General features: G+C 40.5%; 2 protein-coding genes and 1 long non-coding RNA gene across 3 annotated transcripts; 1 reads left to right on the top strand and 2 right to left on the bottom strand.

Annotated features, from left to right (window-relative positions):
* Positions 1-304: 304 nt before the first annotated feature.
* LOC146984422 (uncharacterized) lies at positions 305-802 on the top strand. Its single transcript, XR_015036210.1, has 2 exons — positions 305-603; positions 646-802. It is a non-coding gene; the product is annotated as an uncharacterized LOC146984422 (long non-coding RNA).
* Positions 803-3,915: 3,113 nt separating this feature from the next.
* LOC146984421 (cytochrome c oxidase hypoxia associated subunit FA4L2-like) lies at positions 3,916-8,406 on the bottom strand. Its single transcript, XM_085783100.1, has 4 exons — positions 8,216-8,406; positions 5,661-5,746; positions 4,807-4,864; positions 3,916-4,660 (listed from the first exon to the last, which is right to left on the bottom strand). Exons 1-4 carry the CDS (start codon positions 8,258-8,260, stop codon positions 4,574-4,576), a joined length of 276 nt encoding a protein of 91 aa, XP_085639226.1. The 5' UTR covers positions 8,261-8,406; the 3' UTR covers positions 3,916-4,573.
* Positions 8,407-12,447: 4,041 nt separating this feature from the next.
* On the bottom strand, positions 12,448-18,617 carry actr5 (actin related protein 5). Its single transcript, XM_085781454.1, has 9 exons — positions 18,210-18,617; positions 17,021-17,259; positions 16,748-16,917; positions 16,229-16,446; positions 15,382-15,546; positions 14,923-15,027; positions 14,575-14,714; positions 13,979-14,111; positions 12,448-12,972 (listed from the first exon to the last, which is right to left on the bottom strand). Exons 1-9 carry the CDS (start codon positions 18,591-18,593, stop codon positions 12,670-12,672), a joined length of 1,857 nt encoding a protein of 618 aa, XP_085637580.1. The 5' UTR covers positions 18,594-18,617; the 3' UTR covers positions 12,448-12,669.
* Between the last annotated feature and the right edge of the window lie 515 nt (positions 18,618-19,132).

Genomic DNA, 19,132 nt, shown 5'->3' with positions numbered 1-19,132 from the left:
AAGACACAGAGGGAGAAGACTTCAGATTAAGTAAACACTGATCTGTGTTAAGCTGCTGGTATTTCCTCTGGTCATTTCCTCTCACTTTCAACTCCAGGAAAATGAAATAAAAACAAAATCCTACACAAAGACAGAGATCAGACAGGACGATAGTTAGGGCCAAAGCTTTACACCCTGTAATAAATGGTTAGGGTCACCAGCCAGGACCATCTGCACTCAGCAGGTGAAGAGGTTCCTACTTCCAGCAACACTATTTTTGGTTGGACTGCCATAGCAAAGCTGCTCACTGACTGACTGACTGACTGACTGATGATAGTTCCCTCACTGGTCAAATGAGTGCTGGGCTGCTGTCTACTTAGCCTCTGTGGTACTGTAGGTCAGCATGAGCTCTTAAATAAAATAGAGAGGAGACTAAACCAAACATAAGGCACCTTGAGCAGAGAGAGGGAGGGAGGGAGAGAGAGAAGTCGTCAGTAATGAGGTGTGTCAAACAGAGCGAGTTGGACATAAAGACCTGCATCTGATAAAAGTCTGTTATCTTCTGGAGATGAATTAAATAAAGACTAAATTACTGTGGATCCCAGACTGGGGCTGTGTGGGAGTGTGAGCCCTGGTTGTTCACCTGGTGGAGCATGTGTTCATAAGGTTTAGTTTTTGTCCTGGTTTGAATCTGACTTCTGCCTCTCCAATCAATTTAAGTGAATCCAACTGAAATCACAAATCAGGCTCAGTTTACCATTAAACTGATTCTGAATAATTTTGTCTTTTATAAAAGGTCTAAAAATGACATGAGTGAAGTAAATATTGGTGCTGTTGCTATTTCTGTTGTCTATTTATTTTTTCATTCATACTTTTTTGTTTGTTTGACCATAGGTGGTCCAGACACATATTTGGTTTTTAAGTCCAGTTATTTTCATGAAACTGTCTTTTTACATCTGTCTCACCCTTTTCCACCACATTACATAATGATAATATGCTCAACATATACACAGGAATATGAGAAGATTATGTAACTCTCTTCACTGTCTTCACAAATCCCTATGAACTTGCTGCAGTCAGATCTTGTTACTCCCAGGCAGAAAAAAGGAGTCGTCTACTCTTTAATAATAATAATACATTTTATTTATAACGCACTTTTACAAGTGCTCAAAGACGCTTACATAAAAATAACAACACAATTAAAATAGTTTCTTTCTCTCACTCTGGGATGAAATTACAGTGTTTGCTGTTATTTTATGTGGGTGTGTTTATGTTTCCACTGAGACTCGGTGCTTCACAAAACAGCGGAAAAGGAGCATGTGCGACATGAAGAGCTGCTGCCACTGCTGCCTGTCGGAGCGCAGGGTTTTTATTTCATTAGAGAACTGAATGGACTTTTGTTTAGTTTACGTTCTCCTCTTTTTTTAAATCACTGACTTTTTTCCCCCCTTTACTTCATTGCTTCAACTTCTGCCAGAGGAATGTGTCCCCTCCACAGAGAGTGGGCAGCTGAATCACGGGACAAAGGTCAGGGAAGCTCTCAGCTCTGTCGTCAAAAGACACACACAAACACAAGGACACACAGACACACACAGGCAGCATCACAACACAAATAAAGACTCATCTATGTGCCTGTTTCTCATGACCCGACAACTGCTTTGACGCAGTGTGTGTGTGTGTGTGTGTGCGTGCGTGTGTGTGTGTGAATTTTTGAATATCCTCAATCCCTCATGCTCCACCGTTCTAGGTCACTAGGTTTCTCCTCCTTATTTCCGCAACACTCCCTGTGGTGTTCAAAAGAAGGATGGTTTATTTGATCCTTGTTATTCTTATTCTCTCTTCATTCCCTCTTTTTGTTACATTACAAGGATAAAAACTCAGCAGAGGCTGAGGTGAATCTGGCCTCAGAGGGGGAGAGGTCTGGGCTCTCTCAGGAGGATGAAACACTATAGTCTCACCTTCACTGAACAAAGCTGTGTGATCCTGTAAGAATTTGAGAGCTTGTTTAGTTTATCCTTCAGAAGTAGCTTGGGGGTTAGTGAGGAAGTTAATAAGGCAGTAAAAAAAAGGAGAGGGATAAATAGAGAGTTCATGTGACAGAGGGATTTTTTTTCAGAAATGGGGCAATATACCCAATCCAGTCTGACGTTAAGGAGTGATTCCTCCTGAGAGTTTCTATATATTTGCATGGACTGTAACAATCTTTACGTATTTTAAACCATTATTTGATTGGACCACAACAAGTGATGCTAGTTCTATAATGTTTGTATTGCACTTTATTCAAAAACATAACGTGTCCCACCACGTCTAAGCAGATCACATGCAATAGTTTTTTCTGTCATATACGCCTCTGAAAACAGAATACTATTAAATACATTACTGGATGTCTTGTTTTTATTTTATTTTATTTTATTTTTTACAGTTAACAGTGACAACAACAAGGCAATACAGGGACTCTCCTTGGAATTATAACAACTGTCTCTGGGAACGTCTCATTGACCTCTCTTTCCAAAGCCATATTAACAGGATAATCTTTTTTTAAATTATATTTTAAGGAGCTTTTTATCCCAAGAAGATGCTAAAGATTTCATAAAAATTCATCCATACTTTTATTTCCAGCAGCTATGCTACAGTAATGCACTGCTGACAGGAATATCCCAAAACTGTCAGGATCATCTGCAGCTACTCCAGAGTGCAGGTGCCAGAGTTTTAACGAGAAAAAGGAGATACAATCATATAGCATCTGCGCTGAGGATGTTGCACTGGCTTCCAGTATATTTTAGAAATGATTTAAGAATTTCAGTGCATATCTTTAAGATGTTTCACCTCAGTATCTATCCGACATGCTTGGTTATTCTCCAGATCTCCACAAAAACTGATGAGATTTTTATGCCATAAGCCATTGGATATGTTACCTAATCAAGAAGTGCTCCTGCTCCATAATCTTTTAAATCTAAACAGAAAACATTTCCATTTGGCTGTGCTTTATATTCCTTTTTTTAATAGTTTTATTTAACACACACATTGGTTGTTGGTTTTAATTGTTATATTTCATTACAGTAATGGTATTAAATCTATACCCATCATTTCATGTGTCTTAAATGTATGTATTTTTACTCCATCCACCTAGTTTTTGTGGCTTCAACTTCCTTCATAATTCTGACTTTGTGGAACACATTTTGGTTCCAGATGGAAAGAAATGCACTTTATGAATAAAGCTTTTCACTTATAAAATCAGGATTTAATCATATGTGGTTCAGTCGCATGTTGGGTTTTGACCTAGTGTTTTTTCCATAGACTGTAAAAAGAAGGTTTTTTCTTATATCTGCATCTTTTTGATCTTTTTCACAAATACATGTGAAGAGTCAGTCACAGGAGTCTCCACCTGATTCACCTCATCAGCGTGGTTCTTTCTCAACCCGTATGCACCATATGTGCCTGTTTCTGCTGCATGGAGACTGAGACATGCAGTGATACCTGGATGTGGGCTGGTAGTACGTGTGTTTGTGTGTGTATGTGTGTGCGCTCAGTGTGCTCTGCTGTCACACATCAACTCCATGCTGGGGACTGTTCAACATCCTGACACTGCTGTCCTTGATCAAAGACACCCATAGGGCTGCTGTCACACACACACACACACGCACACACACACCCAGGGTGGTTGTAGAAGCACCAGTCAGACTGCAAAGTGACAGCTGCAGTGCCAACAGATGGATTTGTTCCATCACAATTACTGATTATGGTTTTTTTTCTGAGGATGTGGAAAAAGATCTGTATCTGACTCTCATTCAGTTCCAAGCAGGTGTTTGGGGATGGTTACCTGTGTGTGTGTGTGTGTGTGTGTGTGTGTGTGTGTGTGTGTGTGTGTGTGTGTGTGTGTGTGTGTGGCCGGGAGTGAGCATGGTTGGCAAGACAACACTCATATCCAAACTTGAATCACACACTTCATTTATTTAAAAGAATTCAGCTCAGTTTTCATAACCTACACAGTCAAAGTCACTGCGGCGTTTAGTGGCTGCTAAAGCTGCAATCATGTGACAGTTGTGAAGAAATACACACACATCTCAGCCCTGTTGCCTTGGTGCAGGCCAGTATCATTTCATCAAAAGGTGGTACAGTTACTTTAAAATACAAAGGGAAATACCAGCCATGTGGCACAGCAGTGTGTTTGCACAGCTAAGCTCCTAAATCACAAATTAATGGATAGATACCTGGAACAATCACATTAAGGCATTTCAGTTTTAAGAATACAGTAGACTGGTTTATTACATCTAATCAATTGTGATTTGGATTTGGCTTACTAAATATGCAATACCACTGGTAGATCTGCACTCCGTATTTTATGATGTACGGGCAAAACAGACCAGAAGGGTTTAGAGATACAGTGAGAATGTGCATCCATACATCCAATATATTATATCATTTCAGTCAGTATGTAGAGTTACATATTTAACTTTTTCAGGTTTCATGGATGTCCTCTGGATCCTTTAACTGACCATCCCAGTCACATCAACAGTGACAGCCATGTTTTCACCTTCCACCTGCATTGAGGAGGGGGAGGGTGATGAATCTGACCCCAGATCAGGGTTTTCTCTTATTTTTCCACTTTAGGGGTTTTTGAGGTTTCATAGTCAGGTCCCTGCTTCTTCAGGTTTTTGTAGTCCGTGGTGATGGCCACAAACTGGGGAAGAAATTAGACGAAAAAAAGATTAAAAAAACAACAACAAGAGTCTTGATTATTGATTATTGTAACATCTGCATCCAATAATGCAAGCAAAAATGTAAATCACACTCACAATACTTGTATGTGCACTGTACATGTATTACCTTGTACTGGTATGTAGGGTCAAGCTCATTCCATGGCTCATTTTTGGTTTTCTTCCAGCTAAACACACAAAGAGATGAGCACAAGGTTGGAACAAGGTCCATTCATATCAGGCTTAAGAACCTGATATAATGTACCTTTCACACAGAATGACACCATTTTATTGTGAAATAGCATGCAGTGAAATATAACAATGGCTCAGACAACCAAAAGTTGAGGGTCACATTCAAACTCAGCACACAGTATGTGCTTTAAGCCCACTGTGCCACCACCAGGATGTGTGATTTCTAGTGATTTCATCAAGCTTGTAAACAATCGCCGTTGTAAAGAAATGATGAAAGACTTGTAAAGAGAAAAGAGACGGGACACAGCATCATCCTGTGAGCTCGTGTTCAAAGCATTTAGCTGTGTCTGCTGTTATTGGAGTATCATTAAGGGTAGAACAACAGTTTTTGATAGCAGCAGGAGAAGTGGACGTTCAGCCCACACGTGGCTCCAGGGGGAAATGAAAGCAGGCAGGAGACCTTGTTGTCAGTAACGCTCACAGAACAAATCCCTCTGTTTAATTACAGTGGGAAAATGTCCTCCACATGCCCCTTTTGGGAACAATATTATGACTTACGGACAAAGAAATCTGAGATTAATTAGTCCGAAATCAACATTTCCTCGTGAAGACAGGTGTCACAAGCTATCAGTAGATTCCATGCGTACAGTCTGTGAGACATTTGATACAAACAGCTAAAAAAAAAAAAAAGAAATACAATGATTTTATTTTTAATACAGAGAAATGTGGGTGTTCTTTATTCTCGCATATTACCAGACATTGGATTGAAATCTGAAATGTGACGGTCCTTACACAACATAGGGTGCTTTGGCCAGACGAATCAGGTACATACATGCCCCACCCATTCCCAGACAGATGAAGAAGAACTGTGGGATGAGCTGAAAACAGAGGGAGAGAGAAAAAGGGTGACAAGAATGAACTTAAAATCTGATATCATGTTGGTTCGTTTACCCTTTGTTGATTTGTCATTTCTACATGATGCACATATCTGAACAGTGCACATACAGTGATAACCCTGTCAGAAGCAACTCTTCGTTTGATTGACATTTGATTGAGAGACTGGGTGAAGGCCTGAAGGGTCAGAGCGAACAAACAGCTGTGATTCACAGCCAGGGGTGAAAATAAGGTCCAACCTTAAAATAAGCTCAGCATTCAAGCTTTTTATGTTTCTCTTTTAGTAACTTGACAAGTGTATATATCCGCAGCAGCTGTAACCTCTGCAGCACAGCCGGTAAAATTGACATTTTAACAACATAAAGGATTGTTGATTAAAAAAATCAGTCTTCCAAGTTTCCACAGTGAGAGCAACAAGGTCAGGAGCGCTGTTCAAACACTCACTGGGATGTTGGGCTGAAACTGGACTCTGTCACGTACACTGCTGATTCATAAGATATTTATATACTCATGTAATAACCTTAATGAAAGTTATTGTTATTGTTCATACACTATTGTGTGTAATTATTACATTATAGTTTTATTCTTTCTTTCTTTCTTTCTTTCTTTCTTTCTTTCTTTCTTTCTTTCTTTCTTTCTTTCTTTCTTTCTTTCTTTCTATAACCACAGCAATAACAACAATAATATATATATAACCATATATAAACTAAGAGAATAATCCTGTATAGACATTAAGCAGCTGGTACTGCAGTGAAAAACAGTAATTTCTTCTCTATGTTGCATCAGCCTCATGACTCCTGACAGTACGTTTACCGAGTGTCTCAGAGAATATGCAAATGTCAAAGCTTCTTCTTACAGTTAAAAAACAGCAGATGCAGCAATTTAAAAACTGAGGAAAGGAACCAAAATCAACTTACATAAGAGAGACTTTCCTCTGTATGTCAGCTGTCAATGTTAACTCCAGCACAGCTCCTAACTCAGTACCTATGAAGTGCATTTGAATAATCTTCTGTTTATTGTAAACCACATGTTGTGCTTAACGCTTGTAATATATAATATTACACCTGTCCACCTTTATTTCTGTCTGTCTGAAAATCTTTGACATCTTACCAGTAATACTAATGATACTAATATGAATGGATTATAGTTAATGATCGGATGATAATTATCTATTGTAAGATGTAACTTGTCTTTCTGTTTGTTGGATTTATGTGAATCAATTTTAAAGGTCACAACAATTCTTAGAGATTCAAATGAGACAAAGTGGGACTATATTTTGAGGCATGGGTCTCAATCTGCTGCTCCGTCTCAGAGTTACCTGTCTCTGACTCTCTCTTCATCTCTGTCTGTCTGACTCTTAAACTTCATCACTCTCTCTAACAGCCTGTCTCTGTCTGTCGCTCACTCTGTCACTCTTGACTGTAACTTGATCAAGGAGGTTTGTTGAGTCTCACAGAGATTTACTCCCTGCAGCCTCTCTCACTCTCTCTCTCTTGCTCTCCTCCTGCCTTTCAGTGTGTCTGTCCGTATGATAGACCATATCAAGGAGTCTCATAGGGATTTCCTCCCTATAGGCTCTCTCTCTCTCTCTCTCTCTCTCTCTCTCTCTCTCTCTCTCTCTCTCTCTGTCTCTCTATCTCTTCGTCTCCTGGGAGGCCAATGACGAGGAGTTAAAACTCTGTCACTTCACTCTCTGACAGCAGAGCCGGTAAAAATACAGAAATAATCCTTTTCCCCTGTAGGGACAACTCTCATTTTTAAGTTTAGTTTTTTCCAACTAATGCTTAGATTTTTGTCAGTTTAGATTTATGAGCTCTCTAAAAGTCATGGGAGTGTTTTTAAAGACTTAAGCTTCTCTAAGTTTGACTTGATTTCAGATGAGCCACTGAGGCAACTTAACCTGCTCAATTAGAATTAAAATAAGATTAGATGGGCCAAATTAGATTTAGATCACAGCACTTGTCTTGACTAATTCATTTACCTATAGAAACACACATCAAATACATGCAAAGCACACATTTTATACTGTATTTTACAACGGCTAGAGCATTTTACTTACAGTTTATTTGGCCAGATGTGCAATGTTTTATAAGAAATCTAACTATCTGCAGTTAGCTAAACTATATTTACAGTGGTGTTAGATTATGTGCATTGCTCTACAAGCACAATAAATGCAAGAGAAAATGACAAAGAGAAGAATCCAAAAGCTGACTTCATCATCACATCCACCACTGAATTATTTCTGTGCTAATGCTCAGTTGTTGTTTTTTTCATCATATTTTTGTAAAAAAAAAAATTCAGGGAATGTGGAGTGCAAAGACTTAAGACTTATATGGTTTGCTACTCAATTTCATCTACATGTGAAAATATTTTAAATTAGAAAACGAGTTAAAACCACTTTGTTAAAAGGCTACTAACAAGTCAGCACAACAAACTCAATTAGGATTACTTACGCCAGGGTGCTTCTTAGCATGCTCTACAGCTGTCCGAAATATCATCTCTCCAGTTTCTAGAAAAATTTAGGAACATACAATTCAAAGTCATTAACTCAGACCCTTGTTATCAAAAACCACCAGCTCTGCACAGCTGTGCACAGACAGGATTACGACCTGTTGTGCTCTGCAATTGGAGGGAGGAGAGGAGAAGGGGGAGGAGAAAGAGGTCATTTACATCTGATTACAGCTACTTCTGCTCCCATGTTGGTGTGATTACACTGCGCCTGGACACTGAAATGGCTTACATATATTTATTTATTTCAATGATAACGCATCCTCCTTGTAAATATTCATTAACTCATTACTCCTATCAGGGTGCTCAATCAGAGGAAGCTGTGTAAAGCTCCTGCAGAGAGCTCACAGGCCCCTTCTTCCCTCATTTCCTTCACTTCTGCAGTTTGACTTTTCAACCCTTTGGGAGCTGGGTGGAGGAAATACAAAAGCATACAAACACAGTGTCCTTTTAAAAGGCCATTGGGGAATATCTATGGCTATGGACCTCTATCTGTAAAGATTCCAGTGCAAGAAGACAGTATAAACAACCCCCCCCCCCCAAAAAAAAAAACCCCACACAGTTGAGAAGCTGCAACGACAAAAAGAAAGAGTGCGAGACAGAGAGTAGGGGGCAATTTGTTTCTCTGAAAATGAAATAGCAAGAAAGTAGTCTTGAAAAAAATACACATCAAATAAAACCAAACGCTTTTCCATGATGACTTTGTCTTGCCTGTTCTTCAAAAACACTCAGGAAGATTGGCCCTCTTCTCCCTAATGACCGACTCTACATCTGATGACCAAGTCCACCACTCCAAAACATAATTATGGACCACGGTCGTTGTGTTTGAGGACATCAGCACATCAGGCACAGTGCAAGATCCAGCTCCTTGACAAATAATTGTAAATTAAGTTTCTGGGTTTGTATTAAATGTTGAATCAAATGAAGGAATACTGGCTCTACTCAGCAGAGGATTTAATCTGAACATGGTTAGTGGTGGTGATTCTGGCTTGTATAGTGCCAGAGATGATATAGAATGATATACAATCATTAATACCAAAATAAAAACAAAGAGAAAAGAAGGAAAACACGTTTGCTTTCTTTATACATGGATAACCAGAGAGGGAGCTACAGCAAAAACACCAGAGAAGTGTTGAAAAGGATGAGGACTGTCATTATTATCTTTATTTTACAGCTAGTTGCTGATTACTTTTCTGATTCATATTGTATCCTATATACAAAACTGATGATCAATGTTTGTAATACGATTGTGAATATGTGAATATGATTGTTGTTGAAACAAAAATATTCACATAAAATTGTTAAAATTAGCTTGCACAACATTTTAAATTACTACTTTACATTGACATGACAGCGCAGCAATTATTTTCATAATTTTACAAACACATTTGCAATGAGCTTTACCAAGAAGGCAACACGCTACTGTACAGTATGTAGGTTGAAACTACAGTAGCTACAACTCCTCTTCCACCGAACACTGTGCAGGTGTGCAGAAACTGAGTCACAAAAATAATGGCATGATCCTTCACAGGTTGGCCACCCTCACAAATACCATCTGTGTGTGCTGCAGTCTGTCAAAATATAGCAGACAGGCAAGAAGCATGGAAACACCAGGTCCATCTGCAGTGAACATCACAGTAGATTTGCAGTGCACACTTTCTATGCCAATAGGACATTCTGCTAGTAGGGTATCTTCTTTTTTTAAACTGATAATAAAAGCTAAAATCTTGTTTCTTACAGAACGATTTAGAATTTTTTGACAAGCTCATGTTTTGGATAAAAAACACAATAGTCCAATCATTAACAAAAAAGACCTCATCTGTCGCACACTGCCAGATGTGGGTTTTTAGATTCTGCTCACCCGCAAACAAAGGACTGTGTGTCCTAAACTCTTCCGTGCCTGGTGTTCCCTCTGACCTCCACCATAGCATAAATAGAGCTCTCTAATTGGACGCTGGGCAGACTATGTCCAAAAACAGACAAACAAACAAAAAGGGGTTCAATACAGAGCAGACTTGTTTAAATGCAATATATGCACGTCATACTCACAGTATCCCTTGAGATGTCTGATTGCCAAGTTATCTAACCCATAATGATGATGCTTAGCCTATTGGTTCATGCAATAAATGTGAACTGTTCTGCAAAATGGTGACAGTGCTCACAACAGAGAAAATGGATCAACACAGATCATAACCACAGAATAGAGTGACCATCAAATATGTATGCTTCTTAGAAGTTCATATTACAAAAAATTGTAAGATTATTCACCCAAAAATCCAATGTGAAAAGATGTCAGACCTATATTCTGAACAGTGAGTAAATATTGCATGAAAAGGTAGAAAACAGCCACTATCCACTGTCCATGTTGTGCCTGCAGTTGATATTTTCACCTAAATATCAACAAGAAAGCCTCAAATGTAGTGTAGCCGTGGAAACAAATCCTCCTTTAGTTTTACTAATAAACAATTGGCTTGTTCTCCTTTTTTAATCCCTCTTGTTAAATTTGTATCAGTCACCCTGCAGTAACAGTCCTGTTTTGGCTCTGATTAGCCGAAACAAGACCTGCCAGGGAAACCAGGGTTGCGGTGTGTGTGTATGTAAGTATACGTGTGTGTGTGTGTGTGTTTTACTTGTATGCTGGGCTGGTTGCTTGAAGAGTAGCAGAACAAGCTGAAGGCTTTTGAGCTTTCAGCTGTGGCACAGTCAAACCCCACGTAATACTATTAGGTGTTAATAATGTGAGCCAACAAGGATCAAAAACAACACACACACCTGCAACACACTCGACCAGACCTCCACACCTCATACGGTGTGAGCTCAGTGTGAGCAGAACAGTGTCAAGCTTCAAAGGTTCCTGCAGTGAGTTGGAATAATGAAATGACAACGTGTAGTTCACTTGGTAAATAAAATTGGGTATTAGTTATAAGGATATCATTATATACATTTATATACATATATAAATGGTTTACACTTAATTTATTGATTAGCTTGCAAACACTGTATAAATTATTGATAAGATGTTTGCAAAACAATGAATTCAATTTCAGACCAAGTTATGGCAGAGCAATGATATCAATTACCATACCAAATGACCAGATTAATGAAAAGAGTAAAACCTATCATTGTTTATTAACATATTACAGTAAGGCTATAAATGGTTTAAGCATTAACTTGATCTTGTTAAATAGAGACTGTATCAGCGTTTGTAAACTGTTGCTGGAACTCAGAGTCTTCCCTCTTCTTTCAGTGTTTGCCTGGTTTCTTATTTCAGTGGTGAAAATGCTCTTTCTGTTTTTGTTTGTTTTGTTGTTAACGTAAATGTTTTCACTGATTACACCCTGGCTTATTGTGAGCCTATATTAGTGTGTTATATTTCTGTTTATTTACTATGCACAAATATCCAAATATCAGCAAGGATTGAAATAAAATTGAACTGAACTGGGCTGAAGTATATTTTGCAGAATAACATTGAAAGTGCATTCTGTTCACCAGCCATTCACAAAAGACACAGCATTAGTTTCAGTGTAAGAAAGTGTCTCTTCTCAGAGCTGGCTGACATTGCAGTCTGTCACTGCAGAGGTCAGTGCATTAACACTGTACGACAGAGTGCACAATGAATACGTTTTGTTAATCTGAACAGTGGGAGCTGATGACAGAATGACAACATTTTGTTAATCAGTGCCATCTCGTGGTGCAACACTATACTGCAATGAGTGCACTGAGGGGATGGAAAACTGTGGTAGTGAAAAGGAGAGACAGAGGAAAATACAACACTTGATGTCATCTGTGACACGTGGATGTCTGCCGGACAATCAGAAGCAAAGAGCCGTTTCCATCAGTGAAAATATTTTATAAAAACAAAAAACAAAACAGCAATTCTGTTTATAAAATGATACAAAAATCATTCTCAGAGGATGATCAATATCTTGATGGCTGTTCAATATGAACAGCCTCTTTTGGTATCCTCAGGCATAATGACAATAAAACAAACCAGTGTGAAGTGATGAGGTTTCCCTGCCAACTGACAGCACAGACAGGTGTGTTCCCAGTCAATAATGCTGAATGGTGACTTTGCTGCCACATAAAAAAACCACTGTAAAAAACTCTTACATGTCTGAGCTTATATTGTTGTTTGGATGTATGATGTCCATGCTCAAGAAAAACAAAACAACCGACCACACTGAGATGTTTCATTGTAACAGGACATTTTCCAGCTATCTGAACAATCAATACAAATCTAAGTATTTTGTTTTTAGTCTTGAATAGTCTAGAAGTGAAGAGCGTGATCTTGTTGCCCTTTGACTGAATTCACACATGTGAGGTGAAATGTGAATGAAGGTGTGCACCCCAAAAAGGTAAATACTTCACTTGCAAACTAAGACATGTGACAGCTGAGCCTTTAGGAGGGAACCATAGAAACATCAGTCGCAACAGATGTAGCTATGGAGATGGCAGCAGAAGTTGCTGTTGGAGTCTGTGTGGTAACGGAGGGCTCAGGGGGACGAACAGCAACTGGTTTGGCGAGCTTCATGGGAATGAAGACGTTAGAGGCACCGTGCTCACTCAGATATTCTCCTCCTTTCTCCTCGTAGTCCTGCCTGCTGATCCATCCCTCTCCTGCTGCTTCTCCTGGTGAATGCTCCAGAGCCCAGTCTCTTGCCCCGTGCCAAGAATCGAGGGCTGGCTGTGACGCCATGGTCACCTGCAAAGGAGTGCAAATATTTGAAAACAGGTTCCCTATATTGACAATTCAGGCTTTTAGGCTTTTCTTTTGAAAGGACAGCTTGAGAGACAGGAAATGTAATGATAAGACTGATGGTGGAGGGATTTAAGCTGTGATCAATATCTGGTAAACAACACATCGACTTAAAATACTGACACATCAACGTATTTCTATAGTAACTGTAGTCACTTACGGCGACAAATGGCAGCAGTCCCACATTAATAGATACTTTATAGTACATGTAAACCAAGACAGAAATTAAAGCAGAAGTAAGCGATCCGGTCGTTTTGGCTAATGCTGCGTTCCAGGCCGGCTTTTGAAACCGTAAATTACAGCTTCAAGTCACAACTTACGACTTAGTAGCGTTTCAGGCAACCCACTCGTGTTTTTCCGACCTGTTTTACCTGTGAAAGTCACTATAACGGCCACTCGTAACTTCCGACCCGTGAACTCGTACCAGATTGAACTGGTATGACTTCACAGGTCGGAAAAACACGAGTTACGAGTTTCCTTGAACGCACCATAACAGTCCTCATCCCTACGTCGCCACATTCACGGCGTCCCTTGGCTGCACACACAGCCCTGCATGCCGTTCTCTCTCCTCATTGGATAAAAACTGTAGGATACGATAAATGTTTTCTCCTCGGCTCAGAGCAGAGCAGAGTGACTGAGAGACCCGTGTTTCAGACCAAACACTCTATGTAAGTGATTGCTGTCGGAAGATATAACTATTTAAGACTTATATTAACACAAATATATCACTTACTTCTGCTTTAAGTTAGTGCAAATTATTTGCATCTTCTCATTTTGGAAGTGACAGTCTTAACTTTGTGCTGCCAGTTAGTGATATAACAAACATGAGACGCTTTATTGTGGACATTTCTTGATTTTCTGATGGAATTCAGTCTTTGTCAACTTGTGAGTGAGGTATGTTTCAGATCTTTGTTTCAACATTTTGACAAATTAAGTTTTAAAAAGGACACACCTTAAAGTGTGACTGGAAGGGCCTCATAGCCAGCAGCTCTCTCTCCACTCGGTCCCTCATCCCAGGGTACTGCATGTTCCCTCCTGTTAGAAACACATTGCTCACCAGCGCCTCCTGCTGCTCCGGTGTGTACCTGTATGTATTATTGGAGAAGTAAGAAACACGCAAGTGCATCAGAGCTGCAACAACACCAGTGGTGCCCCTCCTGAGATGAATATATCCACTGGTTTCCTCGCTGCTTGGGGACTGCAGGGAAGAGGACAAGCACTTCCAATACACTGCGGTTCAACTCCTTTACAGTATATAAACTTAATCCATGAACTTAATCCTTTCATTACATGTGTCACTATTACTAAAGGAGGTAGAGCATTAACTAAACGTGAGACACACATGACGACATCACAGGTAGAAAATCAGGACTTGACCAAAGACGGTCCAGATACAGTTTGTTTCCAAAACATTGACGTTAATGGATAAATGCTGCTACAGACACAACAAAGAGAAAGATCCACTTTTGTATTTTTATGTCATCATTTGTGTCCGTATACCAATCAAACACAATAGTGCAATGTTGTGATAGCACATGCTATGATTACCTTGCCAAGACATACTGCAGCGTCTCCATCAGTCCCATCTGTTCTTCACCGGTCAACGAGGGCTGGAACAGGATCTCTGGACAGCGCAGACGCTCCGTCCCTACAAACAGCTGGTGGTACTCTGCCATGTTGAACACAGGCTGGAGACAAAATCCAAGTTATTCTTTACTAATGTTAGACGTACTGGCACAAAATGATTAGGCTCATGAGCAAAGTTAGCCAACTTCATCACAATTCTGGCACACAAAATATTAAAAAGGACAAAAACTCTGACCATTTCCTGCACAGCATTAACAAGGGTCTCAATATCTGTCTGTCTGGGAAGTAACAGTGTCTCTGTGCCACTACCTGAGCCACATTAGTAGTTTTTTCTGGCAGCGTGTCCTCAGGGAAGTCAGGATCCATCAGTGCCACTCCGTCTCCCTCATCCATGGGCTGCTCCAGCTCAGACACCTGGCAAGAGACCAACAGAACAGCCTCAGGCCTCATGTCAGCTGCAGAACATCCACTGCAGCAAACAGGGACAGTCCTACAGAGTCCCTCAGCACATTCACCATAATGACATGTAGACCCAGTTATAGGGTCATTAGTTTACAACTTCACCTCAGTGGCTCCTCAATTTGTTAGATGCTGTCATTATATAATGAATAAAATGGATAAAACTACACTCGATGTCTTAAAATATCGTAATACTTTGCTTCCTTGTTAGTACTGGCACCTCAGACATTTACATACCACACTGAGAGCCAAACTATGCAGCATAAATAGACACTGCTTTTATTACACTACTGTGTACGTTTACCCAACCTCCATCTTTCCTTCGGCTCCATCACTATGTAGCAGTTTCTGTCTGCCCTGCTCCACCGCCAGCTGCAGTTTGCTGATGTACGACTGCAGCTCCTCAGCTGAGTCCATGTTGAGTTCTACCAGGCTCTTGTGAAAGTGATCCAGCAGCCCATCCTCCAGCAGCTCCTGCAAACACAAAGTCTTCATGATCACTGCGTAGCTCACACCAGCTGTGATTTCAAATCTACTGAAAAATATAATCAGTGCAACTTTTTATTTTTTACTTTTGTACACTTTTATAGTTACATCTCAATTTCATAAAATAATAGGCTTCTTGCACAAAGTTACTTCCTACTTCCGGTACAACGCCGCTTCATGTATGCCTGTTTCCGGTCACCGTCTTGTAGCATCGCAAACTTTACTCTCCTTCAATAAACCGTAGTTATTTTTCCCCGATCTCCTTGTAAATATTGTATTGTATATAAGTTTAATTAAATTATTGTTATTTGTTATTAGTTTATACAATTGTAGTATTTTTAAATTAGTATATTTGTAGTATTTTTAAATTGTAGCCTAGCTAGCGTTTATTGCTATGGTTAAGTTAGCTGTGTTGACAGCAGCACGGGCATAACCTGTAGTTTTTATATTTAGATTTTTAAAGTTATCTTACTGACTAAAGTTTGCGATGCTATGGGTGACCAAGACGGTAACCGGAAACAGGCATACATTAAGTGGCGCTGTACCGGAAGTAGGAAGTAACTTTGTGCAAGAAGCCTATTATTCACTTTCTTACACTTTATTGTGGCTTGTAAGTTTAAGACTCAATAACAAACAATGCAAACTGTTCATTTAACAATGGGTTCCTTACCTGTACTGCCATGAGTCTGTCCAGTCTCTCTTGGTCAAGCTGCAGCTTCTCCTCCCGGCGGCGAGCGTTGATCTCCTGCAGCCGTCGGAGCTGCTGAGCTCGCCTCTCCTGCCTGTCCTCTACACTCACACAGCCACCTGGCACTTTACCTGAGAATGGAAGTTGCATACGGTGTACCTCCCGCTCATAAAACTCTGGGCTGCGCCACTTTTCCAGCTCTGTGGAGAACACAACATGGAGGAGAAGGGTGGTCAATAAAGATGAAAGGAAAACACATGGGGGTGCATCTCTCACCACGTTGTCTTCAAGTTTCTTTAAGTCTATGACCACCTGGATTTCCACCTGCCACAAGGTAAAGGTTTACTGATCTGTAGCTTATCATTGTTCATCTAGATTCATTTGCGAGTTCATTAACTATTCAAGGACTGGGTACTTATTTGCTGCTGTAATGTGGAGCTGTAAACTTTCCCAGGGGAGTGGTCATGTAGCCATATGTTATGTTGCACTGACATGTTGTACCCTCATGATAATCCACCGCAGTGTAGCTGTGTTCATGCAGCAGCTCTTCCATGCGGCTGAGTGTGATGGCAGCGAGGTGACCGGGGTATTTCAGCTGGAGGAGGCGCTGCAGGTAGGATGCAGCCTGGCTCCCGGCAACGTTGACTCGCTTACAGTTCACTGCATCCAACCTGGAAACACAACCACCATTTCAACATTAGACTTCACAACAAACAGCTAAAAGCCTGTGAATGCATGCACTAAAGCAAATAAAAACCATCTGTACAATCTCACCTGCCGTTTATAACAGGCAAGATGTGTGAGCAGTGGTATCCAGAGGACAGAACAATGCCCGTGTACGGTGGACGAAGGTCCCTCTGGATGTTATTGTGCTGCAAACTATACAAGGCATCCACACCGTAGGAGACGTACGGCACATGGTAGCACTCAAACAACAGTTCTGACATCATCTGTCGACAGTGCAGAGGGTTACATGGGGCCTCTGTCAGCACAATGGGGTGCTCCACGCTGCCCTATAAGAGTATGGGAAAGTAAAAGTAAGTGACCATCTGGACATCATTGCCATTACATATGAAACACTTTTCACAAAATCATATTTCAGGACTTTTTCAGGACATTTTTCAGCTGCTACAATATTACAGACATGCTAGCCTATATCACGCCGTACACTAAGATAATACATCCCCCGTCCCATTCATGCTTTGGAGAAGTGTTCTCTTCAAAATATGTCCTTTATTTTGTACATGATTGTTTCTAAGTATATTCCTCTCTTACCCCCAGAAATCTGATGAAGGAGTGGGCGGGGCTAGCAGTAGCTCATTAGAATTTAAAGGGAAAGGCACTAAAACTGACCATTTAGAGCAGGGCTGTGAAACTGGTGTGTAGAGAACCCAGCTGTGCTCAATCTTTTTGTTTTTCTGACCAAAGCATGTTACTAACATTACTTTTAGACATCAAGGTACCATGTCAAGAAGCAGAAATGAGCATAATATGTCCCCTTTAAAGATGTGCACCCTCATGCTCCCATAGGTGGAAACACTCATCAACTCAAAGTCTCTAGTTTTCTAAGTAGGCCTACTTCTTTGGAAAATAAATCCTTGGGGTCTGAAGAAGTCAAACGGAGCTCTGGGAGATTATGTCACAATGTGATAAATAATTTTCCAGGGCAAATTAAGCTTTTCCAGGACATTTGACTTTTTTTTCTTATTTTGCATTTGTTTTCCATGACTGGAAAATCAACCTGTTTCCAGGTTTTCCAGGACGCGTGGGAACCCTGAGACATCTTATTTTGATATGAAAACAGAGATATCTGGACAGGAAATAAACCAAGATTAAAAAAAAAAAAAAAAAAAGACGTTCACATCACGATAAATGTCTACAAACCCCTCAAACATTTCCTTCTCTTGTGGAAAAGGCACTGACAGGAGGGGGCAAGGTGAAGTCTACCTCACCGTTAACTTACCTCAGAGCCGATGCCCATGTGTGTGAACACATGGTCGCAGATGAGCTCCTGAATCTCGAAGTTGACCACCACGTTTCGGTCGAACTGGCTCTTGAGCAGCCACCGCAGCGGCTCCAGGTTGGGGATGTCGTTACCGATCTGGGTCTCGCTGCGAGCGGCGCCTCTGCTGCGCGCCGCCACCGACCTGAAGACCAGCCGCGGGGAGGCGAAGTCCGGCCCCGGAGCCGCCCAGCCGGCCCGGGTCTGGAAGGAGCCGTTGTCTATGACTATCGGGGCCGGGGTGGAGGACACACACTGGCCGGGAATCTCAAAAGTCGGGTCGGGAGAGGCTTTGCAGTCCTGAAAAGAAAAGACTTGACAGACCGGTCGCTCCGTGGAAGCCATTTTGGAAGTGCGCCACCGCAAAACACACCCGAGTGGAAACTCAGTGTCAATGACATGTAGTTCCGACTCAACATAACAGTACAGGTGTTGGATCTATGCAGAGGAGTGTGCCGAATAATATTTAAATAGTAGGCTAGGCTACTAAAGCAAAAACATAGAAAAAAAATAGCCTATAATAAACATAATGGTTTTACATCTTCAATAATGCAGAAAAAAACAACATGACCTCATATTTTGACTAATATGAGCTGTGTATGGCAACAAAAGATTGGAAACACCCAATTAGCCTACGTTTAGCCTATCCCCTTTAATATTTATTGGAAAATATACAGCCTAATAATATGAAACACGTCCAACAGCACGGGTAGTCTGTTAAAATGCCTGTTAAAATGAATAGATAGTAGTCTACCGAAAAAAATGGAAGAACAATTGACAGTTCAATTAAATGTGATAAAAAACACTTGATAGAAAATAATAGTGTAAAAATCATGCAGTCTATTGTGAAAATACGCACACATACAGTAGCCTAGAATAAACCA

Source organism: Trachurus japonicus, chromosome 7 (assembly GCF_045865225.1).
Source record: "Trachurus japonicus isolate A0001 chromosome 7, Traja_1.0".
NCBI lineage: Eukaryota > Metazoa > Chordata > Actinopteri > Carangiformes > Carangidae > Trachurus > Trachurus japonicus.
Note: the sequence above shows the minus strand (reverse complement) of the source record. Positions and strands in the feature narration are given on the sequence as shown.

What these genes read in the sequence shown, in the direction of transcription:
- LOC146984421 (XM_085783100.1), bottom strand. Translation starts at nt 8,260, where the DNA reads ATGATATTTCGGACAGCTGTAGAGCATGCTAAGAAGCACCCTGGC. An exon ending in ATGCTAAGAAGCACCCTGGC is followed by an intron (nt 5,747 to 8,215) that starts GTAAGTAATCCT and finishes CTCTGTTTTCAG; the next exon opens with CTCATCCCACAGTTCTTCTT. An exon ending in GCCAAAGCACCCTATGTTGT is followed by an intron (nt 4,865 to 5,660) that starts GTAAGGACCGTC and finishes TTGTGTGTTTAG; the next exon opens with CTGGAAGAAAACCAAAAATG.
- actr5 (XM_085781454.1), bottom strand. Translation starts at nt 18,593, where the DNA reads ATGGCTTCCACGGAGCGACCGGTCTGTCAAGTCTTTTCTTTTCAGGAC. An exon ending in ACATGGGCATCGGCTCTGAG is followed by an intron (nt 17,260 to 18,209) that starts GTAAGTTAACGG and finishes ATACTCTTATAG; the next exon opens with GGCAGCGTGGAGCACCCCAT. An exon ending in GAGCCGAAGGAAAGATGGAG is followed by an intron (nt 15,028 to 15,381) that starts GTTGGGTAAACG and finishes GTCTCTTGCCAG; the next exon opens with GTGTCTGAGCTGGAGCAGCC.